The 24,907-nt window shown below is 45.4% G+C and overlaps 2 protein-coding genes across 2 annotated transcripts; one reads left to right on the top strand and one right to left on the bottom strand.

Moving 5' to 3' along the window:
- The first annotated feature begins 986 nt into the window (after window positions 1-986).
- On the top strand, window positions 987-2,555 carry POP5 (POP5 homolog, ribonuclease P/MRP subunit). Its single transcript, XM_053994056.1, has 5 exons — window positions 987-1,056; window positions 1,134-1,276; window positions 1,352-1,501; window positions 2,013-2,096; window positions 2,275-2,555. Exons 1-5 carry the CDS (start codon window positions 1,037-1,039, stop codon window positions 2,376-2,378), a joined length of 501 nt encoding a protein of 166 aa, XP_053850031.1. The 5' UTR covers window positions 987-1,036; the 3' UTR covers window positions 2,379-2,555.
- A 310-nt stretch (window positions 2,556-2,865) lies between these two features.
- Window positions 2,866-23,998, bottom strand: RNF10 (ring finger protein 10). Its single transcript, XM_053994048.1, has 17 exons — window positions 23,487-23,998; window positions 17,544-17,746; window positions 14,519-14,718; window positions 13,426-13,516; window positions 12,207-12,391; window positions 11,993-12,129; window positions 10,392-10,552; window positions 9,934-10,062; window positions 9,520-9,778; window positions 9,173-9,306; window positions 8,528-8,645; window positions 8,136-8,237; window positions 7,520-7,654; window positions 6,610-6,707; window positions 6,321-6,381; window positions 6,011-6,169; window positions 2,866-5,116 (listed from the first exon to the last, which is right to left on the bottom strand). The coding sequence occupies exons 1-17, from the start codon at window positions 23,644-23,646 to the stop codon at window positions 5,040-5,042; spliced, it is 2,409 nt and encodes an 802-aa protein (XP_053850023.1). The 5' UTR covers window positions 23,647-23,998; the 3' UTR covers window positions 2,866-5,039.
- Between the last annotated feature and the right edge of the window lie 909 nt (window positions 23,999-24,907).

Below are 24,907 nucleotides of genomic sequence, written 5' to 3'. Positions count from 1 at the left end.
CTCCCATCACACGGAGACGTCCCCGAGACTTTTTAGGCACAAGACAAGGGGGTGGTTTGGCCAGGACGGGTGGGTGCAACGCAGCGAAAGGGACTAAGGGCGAAGCATCTGACCTCCGGCAGACCCCGCCGCCTCCCCCTCAGCCGCCGCCTCAGCCGCCCCCTCACGCCGGGCCGCGCGCCGCGCGCGCCCCCTGGCGGAGGGCGGGAGCAGGCGGGGGCGGCGCGCGGGACCCGGCGCGTGCCGGGAATGGCGCGGGCAGCGGGACCGGGGAGCCATCGGCCCCCGGGACTCGGCACTGCCGAGGCCGCGCCTCAAGTGCTCTGTCCGCTTCTGGGCCCCCCAGTTCAGGAAGGATATTGAGGTTTAATATACTCCGGGCAGAACGTGCCAGGATTTCTTCCACTAACAGTGCAGTGGGTCCAGAGGAGGGCAGCGGAGCTGGGAAAGGGTCTGGAGCGTATGTCCTTGTGAAGAGCGGCTGAGGGAGTTTGGGGTGTTTAGCCTGGCGGAGGCTCGGGAGGGGCCTTATCGCTCTCTACAAGTACCTGAAAAGGAACTGGAGTCAGGTAGAGATCGGGCTTTTCCCCCAGGCAACAAGCGACAGGAGGACACAGCGTTAAGCTGCGCCAAGGGAATTTTAGGTTGGTCGTGAGGAGGAACTTCTTCACAGAAAGGTTGATCAGACATTGGAATGGGCTACCCAGACTGATGGAGTCACCGTCCCTAGAGGTGTTTAAGGACAGACCGGACGTGGTCTGGCTAACGTGGTGGCGACTGGTCATAGCACGGGCACGATGACCCCCGGTCTTTTCCGACCGAAGCGATCCCGACTCCGTGACCCGCCGCCGGCTCGCGGCAGCACCGCGCACGCGCGGCCCATCGAGGGAGGCGGGGCCGTCCCGGCGGCGGGGGCCGCACCGCCCTCCCCATGTCCCCGCCCCTGCGCGCCGCCCATTGGCTACAGCGCGCGGAGGCGCCTCCCCATTGGCCGGGCGCGCCGTCCGTCCGCGCCGCGCGCGCCGCCGGCGCCGCCATGGTGCGGTTCAAGAACAGGTGAGGCGGGCGGGAGGCGCCGCTGCGGTGTCCGGGCCGCTCCCGCGCCGCGCCGCTCACACCGCGCTGTCCCGCAGGTACGTGCTCTGCGAGGTGGTCTCGGAGGACCCGCGGTGCCGGCAGTGCATCGAGGACCGTGCGCTGGGCCTCGCCGTCAGAGACGCCATCGCGCGGGTGCACGGGGACTACGGCCTGGCGTGCTGCTCCATCTCCTTCACAGGTGCGGGCGAGACGGGCGGCCCCGGGGGTGCGGGGTCCCTCCGGGTCCGCTCACCCGTGCGCGTGTGTCCCGCAGTGAAGTACCTGAACGCCTACACCGGAACGGTGCTGCTGCGGTGCCGCAAGGACTCGTACCGGCTGCTGTGCTCCGCGCTGCCCTTCGTGCGGTACCTGGAGAGCCGCGCCCAGCGCTACCCCTGCTTCCTCAACACCCTGCACGTCGGAGGTCAGGAGCCCCCCGGGCCTGGGGGGAGGACAGAGCTTTAATCAGACCTGCCACGACCGCCGTGGTGTTGCTCTGGATCCGACAGACATTTCTCGTGTGTTACTAATAGCAACTGCTTTCAGCAGATCTAAATAAGAAACAGGCACCAGCAGTTCTTTTTTGAAACCCTCGTTAATTTTGTTTGAAGCTTCATTACATTTGTCACAAAACCAGAGCAGCAAATACAATGTTACATTATTTTAAAATATATTTTCAAAGTATGGTATCTTCTGTATTGTGAAAATTAACCTCCAGGGAAACTAACAGGCACTGCATGTTAGAAATTATTACTCCACCACTTAACCTCAGCGGTGCAAAAATGAAGTCTACAGCTCCTTTGTAGCATTTGCATTAACAACCTTGTTTCCTGGGGCATTTGTCACTTGATACAATGGTCTTTGGGAAATACACACACAACTCTGAAACATTTGGTTGTGTAGATTGTTACGGGTTGTTCTTGTGACTTCCACAGGTACCATAAGAACATGTCAGAAATTCCTGATTCAGTATAACAGAACACAGCTGCTGCGGTTGTTGCAAAACTGTAAAAATGAAGGTGAGTTTCTCCAGCCACTTTCCTAAAATGTAGCCTCAGTTCCTGGGGTTTCTGTAGGATACACTGGGCTACTTCTGAATTCTTGGCCTGAGAAATGTTTCTGTGTTGAGAAGTGGAGGACAGTCCAGTGTATGTGAAGAGATCAAGTAATAACCCTCTGTTGCTTTCTTTATTGCAGAGGAAAGACAATGTATACAGAAGTCCTTGCTGAGCTGTTCCCTTACAGAAGAGCAGTCTCAAAGTGGAGATGAGGAGGAGGATGATGGCACAGAGACAGACTGAATGTCACTTGTTATTGTTCACCTCTATTCTGTACTTGTTTAATCAGGATGTGACTGGTTATCTTCAGTGTTAAGTAGTGCAGGGGACTGGAAAAGCATTTGTTCATATTCAGAATTCATTCCCCATTCCAAATGTTTTTAAACAAATTTAAAAAAAATAAAACATTATTTCACTCAAGTAGGCTACTTGCCTATTTCACTCCAGGAGTCAAAACCACTTTGCACTCCTGAGGAATGTAGCAGCTCAACATGTTCTCCATGCTGAGGTAGAAGGGAGGTTTAGGCAGGAATGTAGTTATTCTCCTTCAGCATACAAAAGCATTAACATCTGCTTTTTACTTTAAGTGCACTGTTAGCCACAGGGCTATCCACTGTTTTGAGTGAGAAAAGCACCAGTTGTGTACACAGGAGCAGTGAGTATATGGAATGTATGGCAGAGCTGCAGGGCTCAACTCCATCCCCCCCATTATAAAACTCATAGGTACAAGTACTGCTTAGATATTTATTAAGTTTACACCAATCAGTTACAGGAAAGTAGCATTGCTGGTATTATCTCGAATCCATAGGAAAACAAGATACAGTTGAAGATGCTGTCCCTGTGGGGACTGCCCCTGCAGCAGGGACAGCCTGCCTTGCCCATATCACTTCCCTTATCCTAGTGCCTGTGACATGTGGAGGTGAGTTACACCAGCTCCAGCTATTCTCTCTTCCCAATGCAAAGAAAAGTTGACTATAAATGTGCAGAGATAACAGAACACAACAGATACTGATTAGACACTTAAGTAGTTACTCCTGTTCCTTAGCTTAAAATGACTTGCTGTAAAGATAGTTCACTGCATATTTGAATCTCTCTAAATTGTTTTCTCTGCCCTCACCAATTGTTTTCCTATATGCATTTAAAGTATTGACAGCAAGACACATTACCACTGCCAGGTATCTTGTCTTAGTTTCTTTGCAGTCCCCTGACAAGCTGTACTGTCTTTCATTGAGTGGGGTTAGTTGTGACCAAGCGTGAAGTCAAGCTGCTTTCAAAGAATGTCTTGCAGGTGTTTCTTCTATCCTCCTGCAGCAGTTGGAAGTATTCTTTACCTCCCCCTCCTCCTGTTCTTTCTGGTTTACAGCCACATGTGATCAACTCTTTGGTACCAGCTTCCCATGAGGCACACGTGTGGAGCCTGTTGCTCTGAAATCGAGCACCCATGTACTGACATCAGCTTTTTAAACAGGGACACAACCACTGAGTGCCAGTGGTGTTGGAATACCCGACTCCAGGTGCCTCAGACACACACTTCCTTGTTCAGATCAGTGTCAGAGGGACAGAGCACACTGAAGCCTGTGCCACTGGGGCTGAAGACAACAGAACACACTGTCAGTCTCCCTCCCTAAATTCAGTGGTACTTTTAACCAGTGCCCTGCAATTAATTCTGCCAGCAGGAATGTAAAATTTGAATCTCTGCAATGTTCTAGGGCTCCACGCTGCTATGACAGTTCAGCTGCAGCACTGTAAGTGTGTGTGCGTATGATTTATTGCAACTGTTGGCCTTGACTGGTACATTACACCTAAAATTCATTTTATTCAACAACATCCACACCACTTGTCTCAGTAGCTCAAATCAAACCACAAGCAGTGCAGAATGTGACCACCCAAAGAAAGAGCAGGGAGGGATCCAGAAGAGACATGTTCATAGCACAGATCAACTTAAACCCCAGAACCAAGCACATACAGGCCCTTATCCCAGTTCAAGAGAACCCCAGTTTCTTGCTGGGGTGTAAAAGTTATCTACAGACTTCAGCTATCAGTTGTTCTTCCAACTCAAAGAGTAGCCAGTGTCAAACCATCATTCAGACGGTTACCAGGAGCCCTAGAGGGGAGTGTTTATTCTAGATGATCAGGTTAAAAAGAATAAGTAGCCCATGGTTGGGAAAAAAAAACAAACAAAAAGTAGCAGCTTCACTCACCCACATTAAAACAGACCTGAACAACTGAGAGAAGTCAGGAGGTTCCTTCTACCACTAGTGCCATTTTGAAATACAAAAATCATCAAGCCACTTTAAAACCAAGTAGCCAAGTTCTGCTTTACACTCACCTCAGCTTTGTATCTTTCCAAGCCAGGAGAACAGGAGGAATCCTTGCTCTTTCTTTAGAAAAAGAACAGGTATAGCAGCTAACACTCTAAAGCCAATAAGCTGTTTTGCCTGTATCCAGTGCAGCCAAAGCCAGTTTCTCGAGAGCAGTTTGACAGCTTTACTGCAACAGCACTACTGTCAGTCAGCTGGACTTCTGCCCATGAATAATTACAGCAAAATAAAGGCTCTCTACCTTTTCTCTTGGATAATATTGCAGTACTTTGGCAGTGCCACACAGCTATAAGGACTTTCACACTGCTTATCAGGCCCAAAGGACTGACTCAGCAATTAGAAGCCTTGGCAGATTTGTATCTGGGTTGTTACTTCCAAAACTCTGTTTCAGTATGAATTCATTAAGCAGGTGGAATCAAAACATGTTACTTCAACATATATTGTCATGGTTTCCTCCTGAAGCCCCTAGAAGTCCTGGAAAAACAAGCTTAGGCTGTTCAAATTTAAATACTTAAACTATAGCAGCAAAACAAAGCAAAATTAAAAGAAAACCAGGAGAGGAAACTTCTTTTGAATAGCAGAATCACTTTGTGTGAACAACAGAGGTGCTGAACAATAGCTTCTGCTTCTGTTTCTTTCTTTTCTTGCCTCCCTTTTCCTCTGTGAAGAATTAAAATGATACTGTCATTCTTATCATGGAAGAGGAACATCACACAGAAATGATAAATGGTCTTCCCTGGCTTAAGTGGCTTCTACAAATCCACAACACTTACTATCAATTCACTGAACACCAGGTAGTTTAACAAAAAAATTACTGCTGATGAACTAAGGGAGACTCCATCACACCTGAAATTCAATTACAAACATGCCTAAATGATTGTAAAGTTGCTGTTGCAACAGCAGATCCTAGGACTGCAGCATCCAGCAGTTTGCCTTTCCAACAAGTATCACTTTGATATGTGTCCAAAAAAACCACAACTGGAGCAGACACTCCACTCAAACTCCCAGCCCTCCCATCCAACTCTCTCCATCATCCAGTGCAGTCTCCGAACAGAAGCCTAAGCTAAACATCAGAACTGAGCATTAAAAGTAAGTTTCACCAGCAAGCACCAGGTTTAAGTTTACCTCAATTTGTTTCACATTCCCTAATTTGAAATTTCAGCTAGCAGTTACCTTGACATTTTGGTCAAACTGAAGTGGTAGTTCTGCAGCTCAGGTATTTTTAGTTTAGAAATGTATAACCTGAACTTCCTTAAAATAAAGCTTAATTTAGATTCCAGTAGAGACATGGCCAACATGATTGTCAAAAGCCATCTTTGTCCTAACAGGATTCTTTGCTAGTTGGAGATCTCAGCTCCCACTAAGAGGCTGCTTTAAGCTGACAGAAGCCCTAGTCAAGCTGTTCAGAAACCACAACCTGACAATTTTCAGAACTGTTCTCTGGCCAATTTTTGGTCCCCAAAACTGCTGCTTTCACTTCTCCCAGAGGAAGGAGGAGAAATACTCAATTTTTTCACTTCAGAAAGTTTTCCTGCCCTTTCCCCTGCCTTTTACCTGATAAATGATCAGCTGTGGACGGTTTGTCCAGTTTCAGGAGAGCTGCCTCAATAGCTTGGCTGAAGGAATTCTGGAAGCTGGGCACAGGTATCCGGTCAGAGCTGTCACTTTCTCCATCACTGTCTCCAGGCACAGGGAGTGCCAGAGTGTTCTCATCTGAAAGAAGGAAGGATGTGCAGAAGATTGTATAAAACCTTAACCACACAAATGCCCCTCCACACTCCAGATCCTTCTTTTGAAGTTACAAGATTTCTTACATTTAGGTGCATGGTAAAGAACGTGAAGTACTAATACCAAATGTTCTTACCTCTTGTCTTTGGAGCAGGTTTAGGCCACGTTTCTGGTTTTGCCTTTCCAACTCTCAACATCTATCAAAACAGTTGTAGGATACGATTAAATTCCACATACTTGAACAATCCTGCAGACCCCCTAAGTAGCAAGAAAATCTAGAGACCCCTTCAAGCACTCAAACCTTATGATGTCTCCCTAAGATTTATCCCACATTGTTTTTGTAGGGGAAGCAACTGTTGTCTCAGCCTAATCCCCAACTAAGACACAAGTAATTCTGACAAGATTCACTCTGCTGCATTGTTTACCTGGGCAAAGGAAGGGAAGGGAGACTCTTCTTCCAAGCTTCCACAGAGCAACGGGCTGACCTGGCTGGCAGCAGGTGACAGTGGAGTTGGAACAGACTCTACAGAGAAAGGAACTGAAAATTAAAGCCAGTTGCACTTGGCCAAGGCAGTCATTATGCTGCTTATCAGGATGTAACAGGAATAAAACTTTATTATCCTATGTAATTACTCATTTTGATCTCATTGGTTCTCTCCATCAGTCATACAGTGGGATCTCTGAAACTGCCTCAATCTTTTTATTTAAGGATTTTTTTTTTCTTTGTTGTTGTTGTTGTTGTTTGCTTGAGGTATTTTGTTTACTTATTTTGGAAAGCTGGTGGGGGGGGCAGAGCTTTTTGTTGGGTTTATTTTAGAATAATGTGTTGCAGAAGACAGAGATGATAGAAAAAATGCCAATAGTGTTTTCCTGGCAAACACAATTTTCTTCCCTTTTTGGGGCAATTGTATCCTTTCTTCTGCCTCATGTAAAAGATGGGGTAACTACAGTGCAGATCTCATATTGTCAAGGTAGAGGCAATAAAAAGCAGACAAAGGAACAGAATGTTTCTTAACCATGTCTGTCTTTTGTGTATTATCTCATAGGCAGCCTAGGAAAGAATCATAAAATCACAGAAAGGTTTGGGTTGGAAAGGACTGGAAGACCATCTCAATCCACCTCCCTGCCATGAGCAGGCAAACTTTTCATGACACCAGGTTGCTCCAAGCCCCAACCAACTTTGCCTTGAACACTTTCAGGGATGGAGCAGCCAGAGCTTCTCTGAAAAGAAGCTGTCTTTGATCAATATTGAGAAAGTTTAGCTTGATGACCTGAGCAATAGATCCCAAAAGAATGATCAAGAGCTAGATGTGATGTGTTTTTCCACATGCTCACCTGTCTGAAACACAGGGCTTCTGCCAAGAGGAGGCTGACAGATGCCCTGATGATCAACGCTGGTAGTTTCTCCAGGGCAAGAGGTAAAAGCAGGGAACTGCTGCAGATTCTCTAGAGCAATATGGACCTCTGGATCTAGAAAGAGATTTTAAATTAAAGCACTACACAATGTGGGGGAGGACTGTCAATATGCAAGTCATTTCAGGAGTCTAGGAGGTGCCAACTCATTTCTTTCCACCCTCTATTTGGAGACCAGTACAAGCCCTGCTGCTGGATGGAAGCAGTTTCTAGGCCTTTTTTTTTGCTTTCTTCACTTTTCATCGTGATTACTATAAAAACAGAGAGCTATGTACACCATGGAGATAGCTGTGCCCTTGAATGCCCTCCATCTCTCCCAAAATGCACAAGTATGCAGCAATTGCATAACATCACTTAACATCCTGGCTAAAACAGCTTATGTTTTTCATTACACAGACATTGTTCCTAATACTTTGTAATCTTGTTCTAAGTACACACTACAAACTACAGGCCTCAGAGTTCATCCTATAGCTCAAGAAATCAGCTCAGCAACCAAATATGACTGAAAATCCACCAGTTATGTGCCATCACAACTTACATTTGCCCTGCTTCTTGTTTTCTTCTATCTCAATCCTGCGTTCGCGCCGCCGTTCATCGCGAGCTTTCTTCTGCCGCAGACGTTTCCTCTTTTCAAGGTCATCTAGGAGCAATGCACAATACTGCATATCAAAAACCCCACACCAATACTCTGGAAAGGTTTCCTCCAGCTCTGAGAACAACCTTATAACACATTAGTAACAAAATAGGCTCACAAACAACATATGCTCTTCCAAGCAGTTGGGATTTTTTATTCTTTTTGTAACTGCTGTCTATGAAACAGTGAGTTGGGGCTGCTCTGTCTAGCAGTCACCAGACAGCTGGCACAAGAGGAGTAATGCCCTAATGTATGTTCTGTTTTTTACCATTAAAGGGATAAGAATAACTACAAACCTGAGAACAATTCTAAAGTCTCCTTAGAGATGACAGGTGGCTTCAGAGCCAGTTCACAAATGCTGAACTCACAGGTGAGAGGCAAGTGACAGAGGTAGCGATGACGCTGTCTTATATCCTGATAAAGAGAGAGTGATATATCACCACAAGGACTAGAGGCAGCCATGGTGATGAACAGAAAGAGAATGCACAATACTCATCAAATCAAATGGAAAAAAATAGCACCAGTGACACAATAGTTACTTTAGAAACTACAAACACATGACGGATGCCCTGAGTCAGAATCAAATGTTCCAAGATCTCCACCAGCTACATCATAATCAGTTGGGTGCAGCTACTCCAACTTGCTTACTGATGTTCATGTTCTTGCTCCCTTCTCACTCACATCACTGGAATAAAATTCTGCAATACCAAACTTGCAACACAATTATTTTTGTACTGGACATTCTAAGAAAAAAAAATCTATACTGCAGCTTACTTATATGAAAAGCAACATAAGGCCCAGCACATTCCACAGATGCCCTTCATAGATTAGCATCCCTACCATACTTATTATTTCTTACTACTGAGGTGAATCAAGTCTCCTCTACAATGACCAACCTCCTAAAACAAGGCCCTTAATTAATAAGAAGATACAATAACTACCTCTGTCATGGAGTAGCCAGTTATCTCCACTACAGCTGCAGTTATCTTCTCTGGACTCTTCTCCAAGCTGCCATATTCACGCACAAGGCATCGAACGTTCACAGGGTGAAGGTACATGCACTGCCCATCCTCCGCTGAAAGGCAACACATCATCACTCCTTCCTTGCCTATTCATTTTCAGTATCCTTCTCCCCACCTCAGGACATCCTCCACTAATAAAATTAAAGCTCCTTTCTGAGTTCCTGTAGGGGTTAGCTGCATCTAATGAACTGACAAACACATTCCTCAAGGAGGGTCTCAAAGGAGGCATCTCTGCCCCTACAATTCCAGGATTTCATTGCACTGACCTTGATAGAAATAGTAAAAAGGAGAGTTGCCAAGATGTCCACTGCTAACTGTATCTTTAGATTCTTGGCAGCTTGTTTCAGCTGGATTTGGTTCCTCTACAGGGTTCATAACAGGTTCTCCTACAGTGTCCACCTCAGGTACTTCCTCCTCATCCAGCACTGGCTCTTCTACTTCCACAGGAGGCGAAAAGGAACTTGCCAGGTCAGAGGAAGGATCCACAAGCTCTTCATCAAATGCAGAGAGATATTCCACATCACACTACCACAGCAGAGAGTACAGAGTTAGTACCACACCACCTACTTCAAAGATTATCATCTCTGCAAAAATCTTTGGCACGAGCTCACCGCACACTGCAGTGTGAGGTGGCAGAATTAAGTGTTAGCAGGATCTGCCAGAGCAGATTTGTCACCCACCTTTTTCTCTTGGGAAACAGTAGAGTCCACAGCTTTGGAGCTTTCTAGGACCAATTCTTCCACAGCTGCACTGATTCCAGCAATGCCATTGTTTTTATCCTGGTCAGCAGATAGTGCTGTTTCTCGCTCCTGGAGATCATCCAAAGGGATCAAGTTTCAATTTGTCCTTTAAGCCAGGAGACCACCCCCACAGTTATTTTTAGCCTTGCCCTGGCATTCCTTTACTGGAATACCATCCCATAAAAACCATTCTGCTGTGTTATCCTGAAAATCACATCAGATAGCTGGGGCCCAAAGGCTACAGTCTCTTCCAAGGTGCAGAATGCTACTCCAGCAGCAAACACCAGCAACTTGCTAGAGACCAGAATAATCCCACACAACCATCCATGCAGCAGAACAAGGATACTCAGCATACTCTTAAAAATAAAGCTACTAAAAGGCTCCCAAGAGGTTGTTACCTTCAGCTCCTGGATAGCTGCCTCAATGAAACAGGCTTCTGGGGTGTGTTTTTCTTCCTCATACTGTTTCAGTAATGCTGCTTTCTCCTCCAGGATCACCAGCTGCAAGACCTGCTCCCTGGATGCCAGAAGCAGCTTTGAATACTGACTGTGTTGGTCATCTGCACAGAAGGAGCACCAAATCATTAATATCTGCATGAAGATCCACCAGTTTGGACTGCTGCTTCTTCTGAAGTTTTGTTACTGTTCACTTTTGTGAGTTAGTCCCTCAAGGCAGACAACACTCAGCAAGAGTTTGATACAGACTCCACAAATTACCTTTGACAAGCTGGTGTCACATAGCTGCTCTGACACTTATCTCCCCCACACAGCAGTTCATCTGCCACTTCACCACTGAGTTGCTACACATCAGTAAAAATGAAACCTAAACTTCTTCATTGTAGGAGCATCACCTTTGAGAAGCCTTGAGGGCGTCAAAGCTTCCTGAAACAATGCAGTCTGCAGCTTCTTCCTCTTTTCTCAAAAATACTGCTGTTGGAAATTTCTGCAAAGCCACCCTGACTTGGCTCAAACTAGTTCATAAGCCCATATGTATTAAAAATCCATACAAAACATTATTACGAGGTTTTTACAAGAAGCACAGCAGAAATAGTAAGCTAAAGAACTGCAGTTTAGCAAAAGGTGACCATTGCTGTTACTTTACAACAACCACAGCATCCCACATTAACACAATCCCTGTATTCACTGCTCCCCAAGGGTCCAACCTTGTCTACAGACACCAAGTTAATGGTGAATTTCCTGGCTTTAGAGTGTTCTCAAACCCTAAATTTGTTCTTCTGTTTGTTTTATGAAAAGACTTGAAGTCCCCTAATTTCAGCTATTGAGAAACATGCAGCCTGCATGCTGGCTATCCATCACACGTTAGAAGACTTGACTTTTTCCAGAGAGTTTAAATGCATGCAGCCTTTCCTAAATGTGACTGCAAAATGAAGTGAGCCAAGACAGCCCACAAAGCAGCAATGTTCAGTAAAATTATTTCTTTAGTCACAAAATTTTTGTGATACTAACAGATAAGATGATGATGAGTTAGTCACACTCTTGACTGGAGAAAACTGAAGATGTCAGGCAACAGATGTTTGGAATAAGGTTTGCAATAATTTTGATTATTTCCCCACAGCATTCACTGACTTCAGTTGATAAGTGAAGATGATGAAAACCTTGTTGAAGATTACAGCCTTGAAATAGTTTAGACACAGAGACAGTTATTTTTGTGAAGCTGTATAATGAGTCAGGAGGAAAAAAGTTAAGGACACTGAAGAGCCAATAAAAGCAGTAAGAGTCACACCAATGACTGCAAGATACAAAGGACACATCAAAATATAAGCAGTGACTGTAAAGGCAGGAGTCTGCAGTTCAGTCACTTGAAGGGACAAAGAACACAAGTTAAAGCAGTGTGAGCACAAAGTTTACTGTTAATGTGTGGCCATCAAGCTTTTCCACTGCTAAGCCCCATGTTTTGCAGCCAGGGTCAGTTGTCCCTACACAAATCCTGGTCACAGTCAGGAACAGGATTCCAACCACCAGGCTTGACATACACTCACCTCTGATGTAAACAGGCTGAACCACATTCATCCACTGGGACTTGGGCAGTGCTACCAGAACACCTTTCTCTCTTCTCATAAGTTGCATTGTAATGGTATCACCAATTGCATACTGACGTGTTTCCATAGCAACAACACTGCAATGCACGGAGGAGGTTAGCAGTGTAAAAATAACATTGCAAAAAGATGCATGACTTAATTAACACCGTCTCACCTCTTGAGGTCCTTCTTATGAACAGAGCCATAACAAATAGGACACTTACTCCAGGTCTTCTCACTCAAGGAGAGATAGTGAAGGATACATGCCCAGCAGAAGATGTGCCCACAGCGGGTGATCTTGGCAGCAGTTGGTGGGTACAGACATATGGGGCAAGAGGGCACTTCATGGCTACAGATTCGCTGAAATGGCACATGAGGAAGAACAGTACAAGTTTTAGACTCAGAAATCAGTTCCAGGCATCCAGAATAAGCCACCTGTAAGATCTATTCTAACATATTATCTTCCAGCTCCTTAGGCTCTGTTTATTTATCAAGAAATTAGTGTACTGTGAACTAACACCTTCAGACTGCACATGGAATAACCTTCTAAGCAACCCATCTTATTTCTTATGTCTTATTTCTATTCTAATGACATTAAAAAACGAGTCTTCTCACGTTTCCCCTCACGTATTCATCATCTCTAAGAGTTAGCAGCATCCTCATCATGTGAATTCAGACAGTGAGAAGGCAAGCGAGCTCTGCGGCCTCTCCCACAAGCAGACTTGTGCAGCCCTGTGTAACTGTGAGACTGAACTTACCCACTTCCATGAACATGCTAGGTCTAATCAGACACTTTGGTAGCATCTCTGTGTGGCAGAAACATAACTGCCAAGCAAGCACCTTGATTTTTCAGCTCTCTTGTAGTGACAGGTAACAGTAAGCCTACCTCCTCTCCACCTACACCATGCACCAGACTGTCTTGGCAGATATAAATTGCTGCTTGAGGCAACCCAAAACTTCTGACCACAATTCTCAAGAGATTTTCCATTTTGTTGCTAGGCAAGATAGGCCACCTATGCACAGAATAATTCTTCAAAATTCTACGCTCTAGTCCTCTTCTGTGGACTCATGCCCAAGTTTTCTGTTAATATCTCGATCACAAGGACTCTGTCTACAGAATGTCAGATACTATTTTTGATGAGCTCCCATCTGCGAAAGCAAGAAGAAGCTGCTAATTTTCCTAATAGATTTTAGCACTTCTCTTTTCCTGTCATGAAAGTATTTCATAATATATTCCATGACAGATCTTTCCCAGTATTGTGGGAGTGACAGAAAAGGCCTCAACTCAAAAACAGATGAGTTTTATATAACATCACAGAGGGAAAGAGGTAGTTAAAGACAGGTTGAGGTTCTTAAGAAGGAAAAAAAAAAAAATCTAGCCCATCACAACTGACCACTTGCTCCACAAAGTCCCAGTTGACCAAGGTATCTGGATCAGCAAAGTGGACTGTGTAGTCCTGTTCTTCAGAGACAACAAACTGGCAGCTGGGGAAAGGCAAAGAGACAGATGATCCACTCAGTTGTTTCTAAAAACTTTTTGAGAACTATCCTATAGGATTCTCTCAGCTTCTTCTTTGTCCAGCAGAAAACTGCTGGATGCAGTCAGTAACTCCTATCAACAAGAAATCAAGAGTTCAGTTCACAACCAGATTTTCAGGATACAGGTGTGTCTAATTTCAGTTAGACACAACATCACACAGTAAGTACAGAATGAGCCAGGCAGACTGGTTTTCCAGAAACGTGTAGGAAACAGTCAGCTGCAGTGGAGATCTATTAAAAAACAGGGAATCCACAAGGGGAAAAATCTTGTCACAAAAACTACAACTACTAGGGTTCCTGCAAATAGACTTCACTACAATAAGCCACAAATCATTATGGAGCAATCAGAAGCATCAATGCTGAAAATACTTTTTATCTTTAACATTGTCAGAGATAGGCTGTCCTGAACACACTTCAAATTCTGGGGAAATTCCCAGTCAAAAAGGAATTCTGCTGCTAGATTACTATATTGATCATCATTTGGATTATACTACATACTTTGGGGCCCACAAAATAATCAGCATTTTAAGAACTACAACCCATATAAGTAATTGTCTTTGGGACTTAAAAATTCAGATTAGCTTTCATCTAGCAACTGCTATCCCTTCTATCTCAACAAAGCAACTTTTGGAAAAACAACCATGTTCTATAAGGAACTATACAGGTATTCCCAAATAGAAGTGTCATGTCCCAAAGCCACGCTTGAAAATTTGAGCAGAGGATTTTTGTTTGTATCTAAAGGACTCGCTCCATCAGATACCTTGCTAATAGGTGAAGACAACATCCCTTTAAATACAGTCATTACCACTAAGAACACTACAGAAAGTTAATTTCACCCTGGAAAAGACGAGACAATTAGTCAAGCCCACACACAATTCCCTGGCTTGTCACCCCTTACAGCTCCACATCTCTGCAGAAGTCTAAGAGCCCTGTGGATCTCCCACTCACTTGGCCTGCAGGAAGAGCTCCTTGTTGAATGGTTTATGTCCCCACTTGTTCCTTTTCCCCCAGTTGCCATGTCCATTCCCATCAAAATGTCCTGCTTGGCCACGGGGTTCAAAGGTGAAGTTCAGTAAGTGGTTCAGATTAATCTTCTTGGGACCAGAGAACTGGGCAGGGCTGAACTCTGCCCGTTGAGCCTCTGCTACCTAAGAGAGAACAGCATTTGTTAGAAATTGCTGGAGTTTACAGCCAAGGCATCAGTACAGGTGGACATCCAGCCCCATCAGTAACAGCACACAGAACATGCAGCATCCACTCACTCACCTTCTCCCATCCCTGTTCTGCAAATCAAGTAGAGCAGTGATAGAAATGCATGAGAACCTGAAAGCCAGAACTCAGTGCTCTTACCTCACACTGAGCAAAAGGAAGAGAGAGTTAAAACAACCACAGAAACAAGTAAAAGCTGGCAAAACATAGTCAAGAAGCTGTTCAAATCCTGACAGTACTCTTTCAGACAGTAATACAAGCCTGATTACCATTTGCACAGGCTGTATTTGTTTTGGTTAGTTTCATGTAATGAAGCAACAAGTCAGAATTCAACAGAGGCAGCAGGTGAATTTTCAGCCAGTGATCTAGATGAGAAGTGCTGCTCATCCACCAGCACTGAAAAATCAGAATATCAGCTAAAGCCCACAAATACTCTACAGTATTTAGATCCACATTAGCATAAAAGCCTCAATCTGGTTTGTTGCCCTGATTTTTAAAAGTGTTTTCTTTTATAGTTCTTTTGAAAGTTTTAAAGTTCTCATCAAACTTCTTTAGCCTTCTGATAATGTTTACATATTTGAGAGTCAGAGTTCCCACACAATTTCATGTATAAATAGAATAGTTTACATATTTCTCTGTGGGTAGAGAGAAATGATTGATTGGTCTTTGGACCAGTGTGGTTGGAGAGGTGGTAATTCCATCCTCCAATCCACGGTCTCCTTTGTAATTCTGTAAATACCAGATGTTTGAATAAAACTGGGTCTTTTTCTCTTTTGAACTTACCAAGCTTCTGTGTACTCATCTCGTGTCCAATAGCGACACTGGTTTTACCTTGATATCAGCAAGGCCAATACAATTACTTTTGTAATACCACTATCACCTGTAAATTTGTGCCCCTGAAGTGGTTGGACACAATCTGTCTTCAGAGGGCAAACTTTGGCCTGTTTCGAAGATTGGTTGGCAGAGTCCCTTGGAAGGCAGGGCTGAAGGGCAGAAGAGTCCAAAAGACTGGACATACTTCAAGAAATCTTAAAGGCACAGGAACATGCTGTCCCCTTGTGCCAAAAAATGAGGGAAGACCAGCCTGGCTCAACAGAGAATTTTAAATGGAACTCAGGAAAAAAAGGAATTTATGACCTGAGGAATGTAGGGATGGGAACTCAACAGGACTACAAGGATGTCATGAGGTTGTGCAGGGAAAGAAGTGAAGGGCCACAGCCTGACTAGAACCTAATCTGGCCACTGCTGTAATAGACAAAAAGATGTTTCCATAAATACATCAGCTACAAAAAGCGAGCTAAAGAAAGTCCCCATGCTTTATTGGATGCAGAAGGAAACACAGTGGCAAAGGGTAAGGAAAAGGCTGAGCTACTTAATGTCTTCTTTCCCTCAACCTTTAATAGTAAGGCCAGTTGACCTCAAGGTACCCAGCGCCCTGAGCTGGAAGACTGGGACAAGGAGCAGAATGAAGCCCCACACTCCAGAGAAACAGTCAGTGACCTGCTGTGCCACTCAGACACCTCCAAGTGCAATGGGCTGGATGGGATCCACCCCCAGGGACTGAGGGAGCTGGCAGCAGAGATCATCATTTACCAGCAGTCCTGGCAAACTGGGAGTTCCCAGCTGACTGGAAGTCAGCAAATGTGACACACACCTACAAGAAGGACTGGAAGGAGGATCTGGGGAATTACAGACCTGTCAATCTGACCTCCATGATGGACAAGGTTATGGAGGAGACTATCCTTCAAGCCATCACAGAGAGCATACAAGACAACCAGGGGATCAGGCCCAGCCAACATGGGTTTATGAAAGGCAGGTTCTGCCTGACTAACCTGATCTCCTCCTATGACAAGGTGACACAGTGCATGAGGAAAAAGCTGTGGATGTTGTCTACCTGGACCTTAGAAAAGCCTTTGGCACAGTTTCTCGGAGCATTCTCCTGAAGAAAGTGGCTGCCCATGCCTCGGATAATCATACCACTGTGAGTAAAAAACCTGTCTGGATGGCTGGGCCCAGGGAGCAGAGGGACACAGGGCGACATCCAACTGGGCCCCCACTAGTAGGGATCTCCAGAGCTCAGTATTTGATCCTGTTTCATCTCTTTATCAATGATCTGGACAAGGGGATTGAGGGCACCCTATGCAAGTTCACAGATGACACCAACTTGGGTGGGAATGTAGATCTGCTGGAGGGCAGGAAGGCTCTGCAGAGGGATCTGGACAGGCTGGACTGATGGGTCAAGGCCAGTGGTGCGAGGTTCAACAACGCCAAGTGCCAAGGCCCTGCACTCGGGTCACAACAGCCCCTTGGCCTGGGAAAGAGCAGCTGGAAAGTTGCCCATCAGGAAAAGACCTGGGGCTGTGGGTAAACAGCAGCCTAACATGAACCAGGTGTGCCCAGGTAGGCAAGGCAGCCAGTGGCAGCTGGGCTGTACTAAAAATAGTGCAGCCAGCAGGAAGAGGGCAGTGAAACTGTGTCACTATATATTTTCACAAATGACCCGTGTCATGCATACATGGCCTGTCATGGCACCCATTCCTCAGATGGCATTTTCTCTTAGAGCAGAACAAAGAGCACTCCTCTTCTGCAGTTGCCAAGTTGCTCTGCTCACACTCCCTCTGGCATCTCAATGATGTTAGCCCCTCTTATTACTCTCTCCCTTCCCAACCCAGGAATTGAAGACAGCAGATCTATCTAGGCAGGTCAGGGTGATCCTCTCATCCCAAGAAAGGAGGCCTTGGAGTCATGGCATTACACTTCTCACCTCATCTCGTCTTCCACCATTAGAAGAGCTAAAAGGTTTGCCACTTCCGCCGCTGCCTCCCCTTTGAGGGGGCATCTTGTTAAAAGCTTTGCTTTTCTGTGAATTGGAGCGACGGGGCTGACAGGAAAAGTTCTCATTTTTTGAATATGAAGTTTCTCTTTTACGATTATAACGCTGTTTGGATCCACTCGCATTCTTTCCATCTGAAAGGAAAATAAAAGAAGAATTAGATCAGCAGCCTCAAAGTTGGCCCCATGTACTCACCTCAGATATGAGCCCACCTCAGCCACTATCTTAAGTGGCTTTCTATCTTTCTTTCTATCTTAAGAGTAGTGTTTATCAGGACATTAAATCCCCCAGCAACCCAAACCACTTCATTCCTACCACTGTCCAAAGAGCTGGCCAAAGAGTTTAAAAGAATATATTTGCCATGCTCTACCTTTTATATAAAGAGTTGGATTTCTTTTTTCCAGATTTGGAATTGCCACCACCAAATATTATTGTGTTACCTGGTACATTGAGTTATAACTATTAACATCACATACCACATCTTCATACCCCATTATAAGAACTGACAACAACTAGGGTTTTTTTTTTTCATTTAATTTGCCTAAATCACACAATTTATCATATTTATCACACATAAAACACAATGTACAAATACACCCCTGCCTGTGTTTTTCTTAAAGGCTTCTATTGCCTGTTTTCAATCACTCCTGCATTTTACTTAAAAGATTCTAGCAGATATAATTCTACTTTAAAAATACTTTTATGTCATCAGGCCAAAAAATGCTAATTGATCTTGAAGCACAAACCAAACAGTTTGTGGCCTTGCAGGGAACATACTCAAGACCTGAGTACTAAGTCCACCAACAACCTCTGTAACAAGAACTGTCTGCCAAAAACTGTACTTAGCACACCACTGACCCTAACACAGGACACAGTGGTGAAGCACAAAGCAAAAAACTGCAGGAATAAAGAGCAGAAAAATCAATCCAGCTCTTGTGAGGGGTATTCTGTGCCTCAACAGCTGCTAAATCAAACTGCTAGAACAAAGTTAATACTATGAAGGCATTTCTAGTAGTCTTAACACAAGATCAGAGTTGCCCAAGGACACAACACGCTGCAGACTGGGTGCTTAACCCAGCACTTCCACCACCTGCCCCAAGTTTTATTTGTAGCAGAGGTATGGTGATAAGCTCAGAAACAAAACTCCTCAGGCCCCACAAGACATCTATACACACCAGCCAGCCCCAAAGTCACTCTGGATACTCAGTAAACATTACACAAACAGCAAGACCTCACACAATATCTAGTTGCGCTCTGTAAAAGCCTATTAGTTTCCTTTTTCCCACTTTGCAGTCTTCCTCCCCACCCCTTAACATAAATTTTACCTGGCAGGCAAACACATCACTGTGATTCGGGATCATGTTTCTCATATGGGCAGTTTCATTGCCAGTGCTTCCAGTTTTTCCCTTTCCCAGCACCACTTCCCACCCACCCAAGCATTTAAAACAGCTGGAATGCCATCATCCACATGAAGTATCCTTTGTTATTGTTATTTTAAGATTTTTCTTCCACCTGCATCCCCCAGAAAAGGTGAGCTGAGAACAGGATGGTCTGTGTGTTACTGTGTATTATTGAGGATCCAACTTCTAAAGAATACATTGAGCAATAAAAGCGGCTGGACCAGGTTCTGTGCTGGTCTGCTGTTTCTTGCACTTGTCAGACTTCTCTGGCTGCAATTACAGCTAAAACAGGACACTATCATTACTTTCACACGATGTGACAGGCCCATATTGCAGACAAACTTCATCATCAGAATTGGTAATTTACTCTGCTATTCAAAAGGCTGATCCTTTAATTCAGAATTAAACCAACTCTGTCAGAACCACAGCTGTGTAACTCAAACACTTGCCTGCATAGCTGGCAGTGCTTTAATGCACATCAGGCTAAAAAGAAATGGCTTGAGTGTTATCAGGAAAAAACACACCAGAAGTTGCCAAGTACTGAGGGTGTGACCAGGTCTGGCTGAATGATTAGACAGACCTTTTTTTGAGAATGCTTGTAGGGAAGGAATAATCAACACCTCGGAGTCTCTGGTAAAAAAATAAGTAGTTTTGAAGCAGTTTAGACTACTCCTTAAGTTACTCAGGAGCAGAACTTGTCAGCTTAGAGCTCAACCACCCTCTTATATCCCTAATTTCAGCAAATGCACTAGAGGGGCACATGCCTGCTGTGCTTGTACCACTTTGCAGTTTCTCTGCCATCTTCAAATGGGGAAAAGAAACAATCCAAAAAAAGTCTATCTAAAGTGTGTGCTTACAAGTCCCCGAACAAGGAACAGCTCACCCCTGGAGCTGACAGAAGAATCTCCTACCACTTAAAGTTTTAACAGAGTTACTCACCACCAACTTTGTCACTCAGATGGTTTACACACATTCCTGTCATACTACAGGTCCTTTTAAGGCACTTCCTTGAGCCTTTGGGAGTCACTTCAGTGACTCTCACATTTTATAGGAAAGAACTCTCCACTTGTGCCTTTTTTAAAAGGACCCTACAGTAGTCTAACAATGCTTCAAACCTGATTTTACAGATGGGCTGTTTCACCCCTCCACCACGAGAATAACTGACCTCAGCAGAAACCTGGTCCATCAGAGTAGTAATGAAATTGGTCAGCAGACAACCAGGTGCTTGGAGAATGCATTTGTAAATTGGAACAGCTTTTCCCTACCCTGAATCTAAGCAATGCCATCCCTTCTAGCCTTTCCAGCATGTCACATGTCAGGGAGCTCTCTGCTTTCTACCATCCATCCCAGCCTCCCACAAAGGGCAGGGCAGGCTGCACTGTGGCACAGAGAACAGTGGAAGATTCTCACTGCCATCCTCTCTTGTGAAATCCCAGTTTTAGGCAGGTAGGATTTGGTAGTTTCTTTTTTACTTATGTTCTTGGCAAATGAGGAGTTAGCAACAGCCAGAGTGCTGGTGAGGTACTTACTCTTCACTCAGGTCCTCAGTTAAGTCCTCTTGCTGTTTTCATGGCATCTAACGTATATATATATAGATTTGGTGGATTTATCTATCCATTCACACTCCAAGAGACTTATAAAAAAATACTGGCTGTATAATTTAAAAACACTAGCAATAAAATTATTCTGGCATTTTGGAGCAAGCCGTGACATTTGTGGTTTCTCCTGCTGCTAGAGGACCCATATCTCCAAAGATCCAGAGAGGGAGATGAAGCTCACAGCATTAGAAGCAGCTGTAGGTGACCACTTGGGCACTGGAGCTGTAATACTGGCTTGCTGTTGGGGTGAGAACTGCTGTTTCCTTCCACCTTTTTTCCCCTCTTTTCTGTTGAGCTGTGCTGAAGCCAGCAGCATTGCATAAGGGGTCTGGATCACACTAAAGCCACAGGGTGGTTTCATGAAAACACTCTTGAGGCCACTGCTGCTGCCAAGGCAAACATCCCAGTGAGCAGGCTGTGACCCAGCTCTCACTGCCCAGCCAAGCAGGCTCATGCTGGGTGATAAGGCCCAGGAACATTTGTGACAACTAACACTGTCCATCAGCTCCAGAGGACTGCAGAGAACCCCAACAAGCCTTTTCTGCTTTAGCTACTTTATTCCACTCTAAATGGATGTGATTCCTGTTGGCACACTAATACAACATTAAGAAACTTTTCTGTTAGAAACTTTCAGTTTAATTTAGTCTCTGAGGCCAAATTTGAAAGATAGGAGGAATCAAACTTCCACAAATACAAGGGAATACAGTACTCTATTTAGCCACTTTCCAGCTGCACTGCAAGAGAAAGAGAAGCTACCATAAGGTTCAGGATTATGCATTTCTTCATTTCCTCATCTGGACAGTTACAGCAGGTAACTTTGGAAAGCCTCAAATGGCAAGTGCTTGACTGGATTTAACCCAGTGACCATCTGAGGAAGGTCTGTGGTCCATAAGACCACCTTTCATTTCAGAAGAGATGCAAGATTTCCAGAATACCTGGAAATCCTATACCTGTGTGTATATATATATAATATATATAAAATACATATTCCTATTATAGATATCCTATATATATACACCTATACCTATCCTTAAAGGGGTGCATCACATCAGCTACAAGGACAGTGATAAGGAACTCAAGAAAAGCATTCCATATGGTGACTTGCCAGTGTCCTACACCCAACAGCTATGAAAACACGGCCACAGTTTTGGCCAGCTGTTTGTTTGCCCCAATTTCACCAAGGGAATCTTTTCGTTTTAGTTTTCAGTACCCTCCAGTTAAGATATTCCTAAATAAACATCTACTTCTATGAAAAAGAGACTCTAATTTGTCCAGTTGTCTTTGATGCTCTATAAGGGAAGAAACTCATCCCTCTGCCCTCCGCTGTAATTTAGAAACAAGTATCACTGAAGTGGAATTATGCCATGACAAAATTTTCCTCTGTTTTATTAAATAAAAAAAAAAAAGCAGTCTTAAAAAGTTTTGGGGCTTATTTACTTAAAAGTTTTGGAGTAGAAGAGAACAGTCATCAGGATTCCTCTCCCCACTGCTCCTGTGCTACCAGTGCCATTATTTCAAACCTGTGAAAGGTGACATTCCGCAAATATCATTTAACATTTTTATTCTGGGCTGGAACAACAGGCCTTTTACATCCTTCCTCAGTCCAGATACTATGTCTTCTACATGAAGGGGTACCAGCCACAGCACAAATCATCTTAACCCCTTCCTGAAGGATGTTTGTATTCTGTGAACAATCCTCCACAGAGCCTCACACAACACTACAAAAGAAGCTGGAGTGAGGAGGTGTCTCTTGTCCCTTGGTTCTCAGGGACAGAAAAAAGCTCTTCTTAAAAAGACTTCCAAGTGTTTGAATTTGAAGTTAAAATTTCATTGTAATTGCACAGTTACACCACAACCTGGGGAGCTGTGGGTGAGTCACCTCCCGTGTCCCTCTTCTGTCAATCCTGTGGAAGGCCAATTTATACAGGTGAAGAGCAGGTAATACTTGGTTACCCAGGACATGACCATGCTTAGAAGGTGCAAAAGGGACACCTTTTGCAACAAACAAACACCTCCAAGATACTTATTTTGTTAACCCTCTGGAGTGCACTGCTGCCTTCCCAGAGGCCTCAAGTAATACAGCTGAAACTAACCACTGAGGAGGAAGGAAATTACTACAGCAATGGTGGTGTAGCAACCTGTTGACACTCCCTCATATACTTCCAGGACTAAAATCACCAATTTTAATTCCTACTGGCTCATTTCTAGGTTTTAGGAAAAGAACAAAGGTTGCCAGGAACACTCGTTCTTTTCCTAAACAAGTTTAGAGAGCTATGTGGGCTTAGGTTTTACCTTGAAATGACGACAAGGAACCACACTGACTTCTGACAAACTGCTCTGTCAGCAGAACCAGCTGTTTGCAATTCCAGGTGAGACACTTCGGGTTGAATGCCAGATGAGCAAACAACAGCCAGGTAACCCTGAGCTCCCCCAAAGCAGGTCACTGACACACGGGGCAAGGGGAATGCTGCGTACAGATACCAGACCCCCTCGGTGAGGTGCAACAACACAGGTACGAGATAAAGTTAAGGGCTCTATTCACAAGCACTGGGGAATGTATGTTCTTACTATAGCACGGGGCTTTAGCGCTCAAGCTGCTTACTCCAACACTAATGAAGATAAAGCATTAATCCTTAAAGGAAGAGGAGAGTAGGAATCCCAGCTCACCAAACAGCGAGCAGAGCCGGAAGAGGAAGGAAAAAGAAACCAAAAACAGGCAGTGACCTGAAACGCCGCCTATTAAACCCAGCTGAGACACAAACAACCCGACAAGGCGAAGCTCAGCGTCACCACAAACCCAAGGGCGGCACAAGGCTGTCCGTCCCCGCAGCCCCACGCTCAGCGCCCCTCCCGCGGAGCCCCCTCCCAGCTCTCACCGCCTTTGGGCTTAGACTCCCCCGCGGCGGGCCCGGCCGAGGCGGACCGCGGCTGCTGCCCTTTGCTGCCGGCCGAGGATCCGGGCGCACCGGAGCCGCAGGGGCTGCTCTTGTCCATGGCGGGGGCTGCGGGGGTCGCGCCGGGCGGGCTCTGCAGCATCAACGGGCGCCCCGGGCGAGCGGCGGCCCTGGGCGGGGGGGCACGACGGGCGCTGGCGGAGCCGGCGGGGGCCCAGGCTCATGGCCCGCGGGGGCGACCGGCGGGGGCGGCGCAGCGCGGACTCGGCCTCCTTCATGGCGACATCTTCTCGCTGCTCCGCTCGAACCGGGGAAGGCCGCGGGAGGCCGGGCCGGGCCTGCGGGGCTCCGGGCGCGGGGGAGAGAAGAGCTGCTCACGGAGCCCCGCGGGGCCCGGCGCTGCTGCCGCCCGAGGGGTCGGCACCACCCCGGCACCCACCGGCTGCTCGGCGCCGCACCGGCCCCGGCTCGGCCGCCGCTGCCCCGTAATGGCGACGAGTCGCCCGCAGCAGTGGCCGGACCCGGATGCAGCCGGTCCGGGCGGGCCCGCGGGCATGACGGGACTTGTAGTCCTGGGCCGCGCGGGGCGTGCCGGGAGCCGCGGCCCGGCCCCGCACCGAGCCCGGAGCCCGCCCCTCGCTCCCCACCGGCACCGGGGGCTCACCCCCACCTCAGCAGGGTAGAAAATCATTTGGTATAAAGTCATTGCCATCGGATTGTAGCAAATAACCGTAAAAGTTAAAAAAAAAAAAAAAAAAAAGTACCTCATCAGGCCTACTTGAAGTGATATTTTTTAACTTTTCCCTCAAAGGGGAAAAAAACCCACAAGGCAGTTCGGATCCTAAAGACATTTCTTTTAACCTTTAAAATGCATTCTTGAATGTATCTCCTGACGCCTTTTCCATTATTTTAGGGATGAGAACTTCAAGTTCTGTAGGAGAGCCATTCTCAGCCTCTTTAAAAAAGTACAGGCGGAGCATGTAAGGGCACCTTTACCCCATAACTCATACCATGATCTCAAAGTACAGCCCCTCAAGTAAAGCTTCACTACGAGTTTAGTATGCACAGGCCACATGCTCTGTAACACCAGTATGATCAACAAATCCAGGAATCTGTATTTTACACGTTTCAAACAAATCCTCTACAAATATTATTTTAAGAAAAGCCTCATAAAGGCCTTATTTTAACACCTGATTGTTCCCTATTTAGGTCTATTATTCATAGAATTACTGACCAAACTGGGAGTGTAGTTACCACAGAGTTTAGATCTTCTGGATTTGTGGGGAGGGAAAACCCTCAACTTTCTAACGAAGTTGCTCCTCCACATTTGAAAAGAAGTAAGAAATAGCACAAGCAGTACCAGAAAGAGAGAGACACAAAACTTTTAAAAGCAAAACACAATT

The sequence above is a fragment of the Vidua macroura genome, chromosome 18, assembly GCF_024509145.1.
Source record: "Vidua macroura isolate BioBank_ID:100142 chromosome 18, ASM2450914v1, whole genome shotgun sequence".
Taxonomy (NCBI): Eukaryota; Metazoa; Chordata; class Aves; order Passeriformes; family Viduidae; genus Vidua; species Vidua macroura.
Note: the sequence above shows the minus strand (reverse complement) of the source record. Positions and strands in the feature narration are given on the sequence as shown.

Excerpts from the sequence above, each read along its gene's own strand:
- POP5 (XM_053994056.1), top strand. The coding sequence starts at position 1,037 with ATGGTGCGGTTCAAGAACAG. Across the intron at positions 1,502-2,012 it reads CAACACCCTGCACGTCGGAG|GTACCATAAGAACATGTCAG; the intron begins GTCAGGAGCCCC and ends TGACTTCCACAG. Across the intron at positions 2,097-2,274 it reads GCAAAACTGTAAAAATGAAG|AGGAAAGACAATGTATACAG; the intron begins GTGAGTTTCTCC and ends TCTTTATTGCAG.
- RNF10 (XM_053994048.1), bottom strand. The coding sequence starts at position 23,646 with ATGCTGCAGAGCCCGCCCGGCGCGACCCCCGCAGCCCCCGCCATGGAC. Across the intron at positions 10,553-11,992 it reads TCAGCCTGTTTACATCAGAG|ATGACCAACACAGTCAGTAT; the intron begins GTGAGTGTATGT and ends CCTTCTGTGCAG. Across the intron at positions 9,779-9,933 it reads CTGTTTCCCAAGAGAAAAAG|TGTGATGTGGAATATCTCTC; the intron begins GTGGGTGACAAA and ends CTGCTGTGGTAG.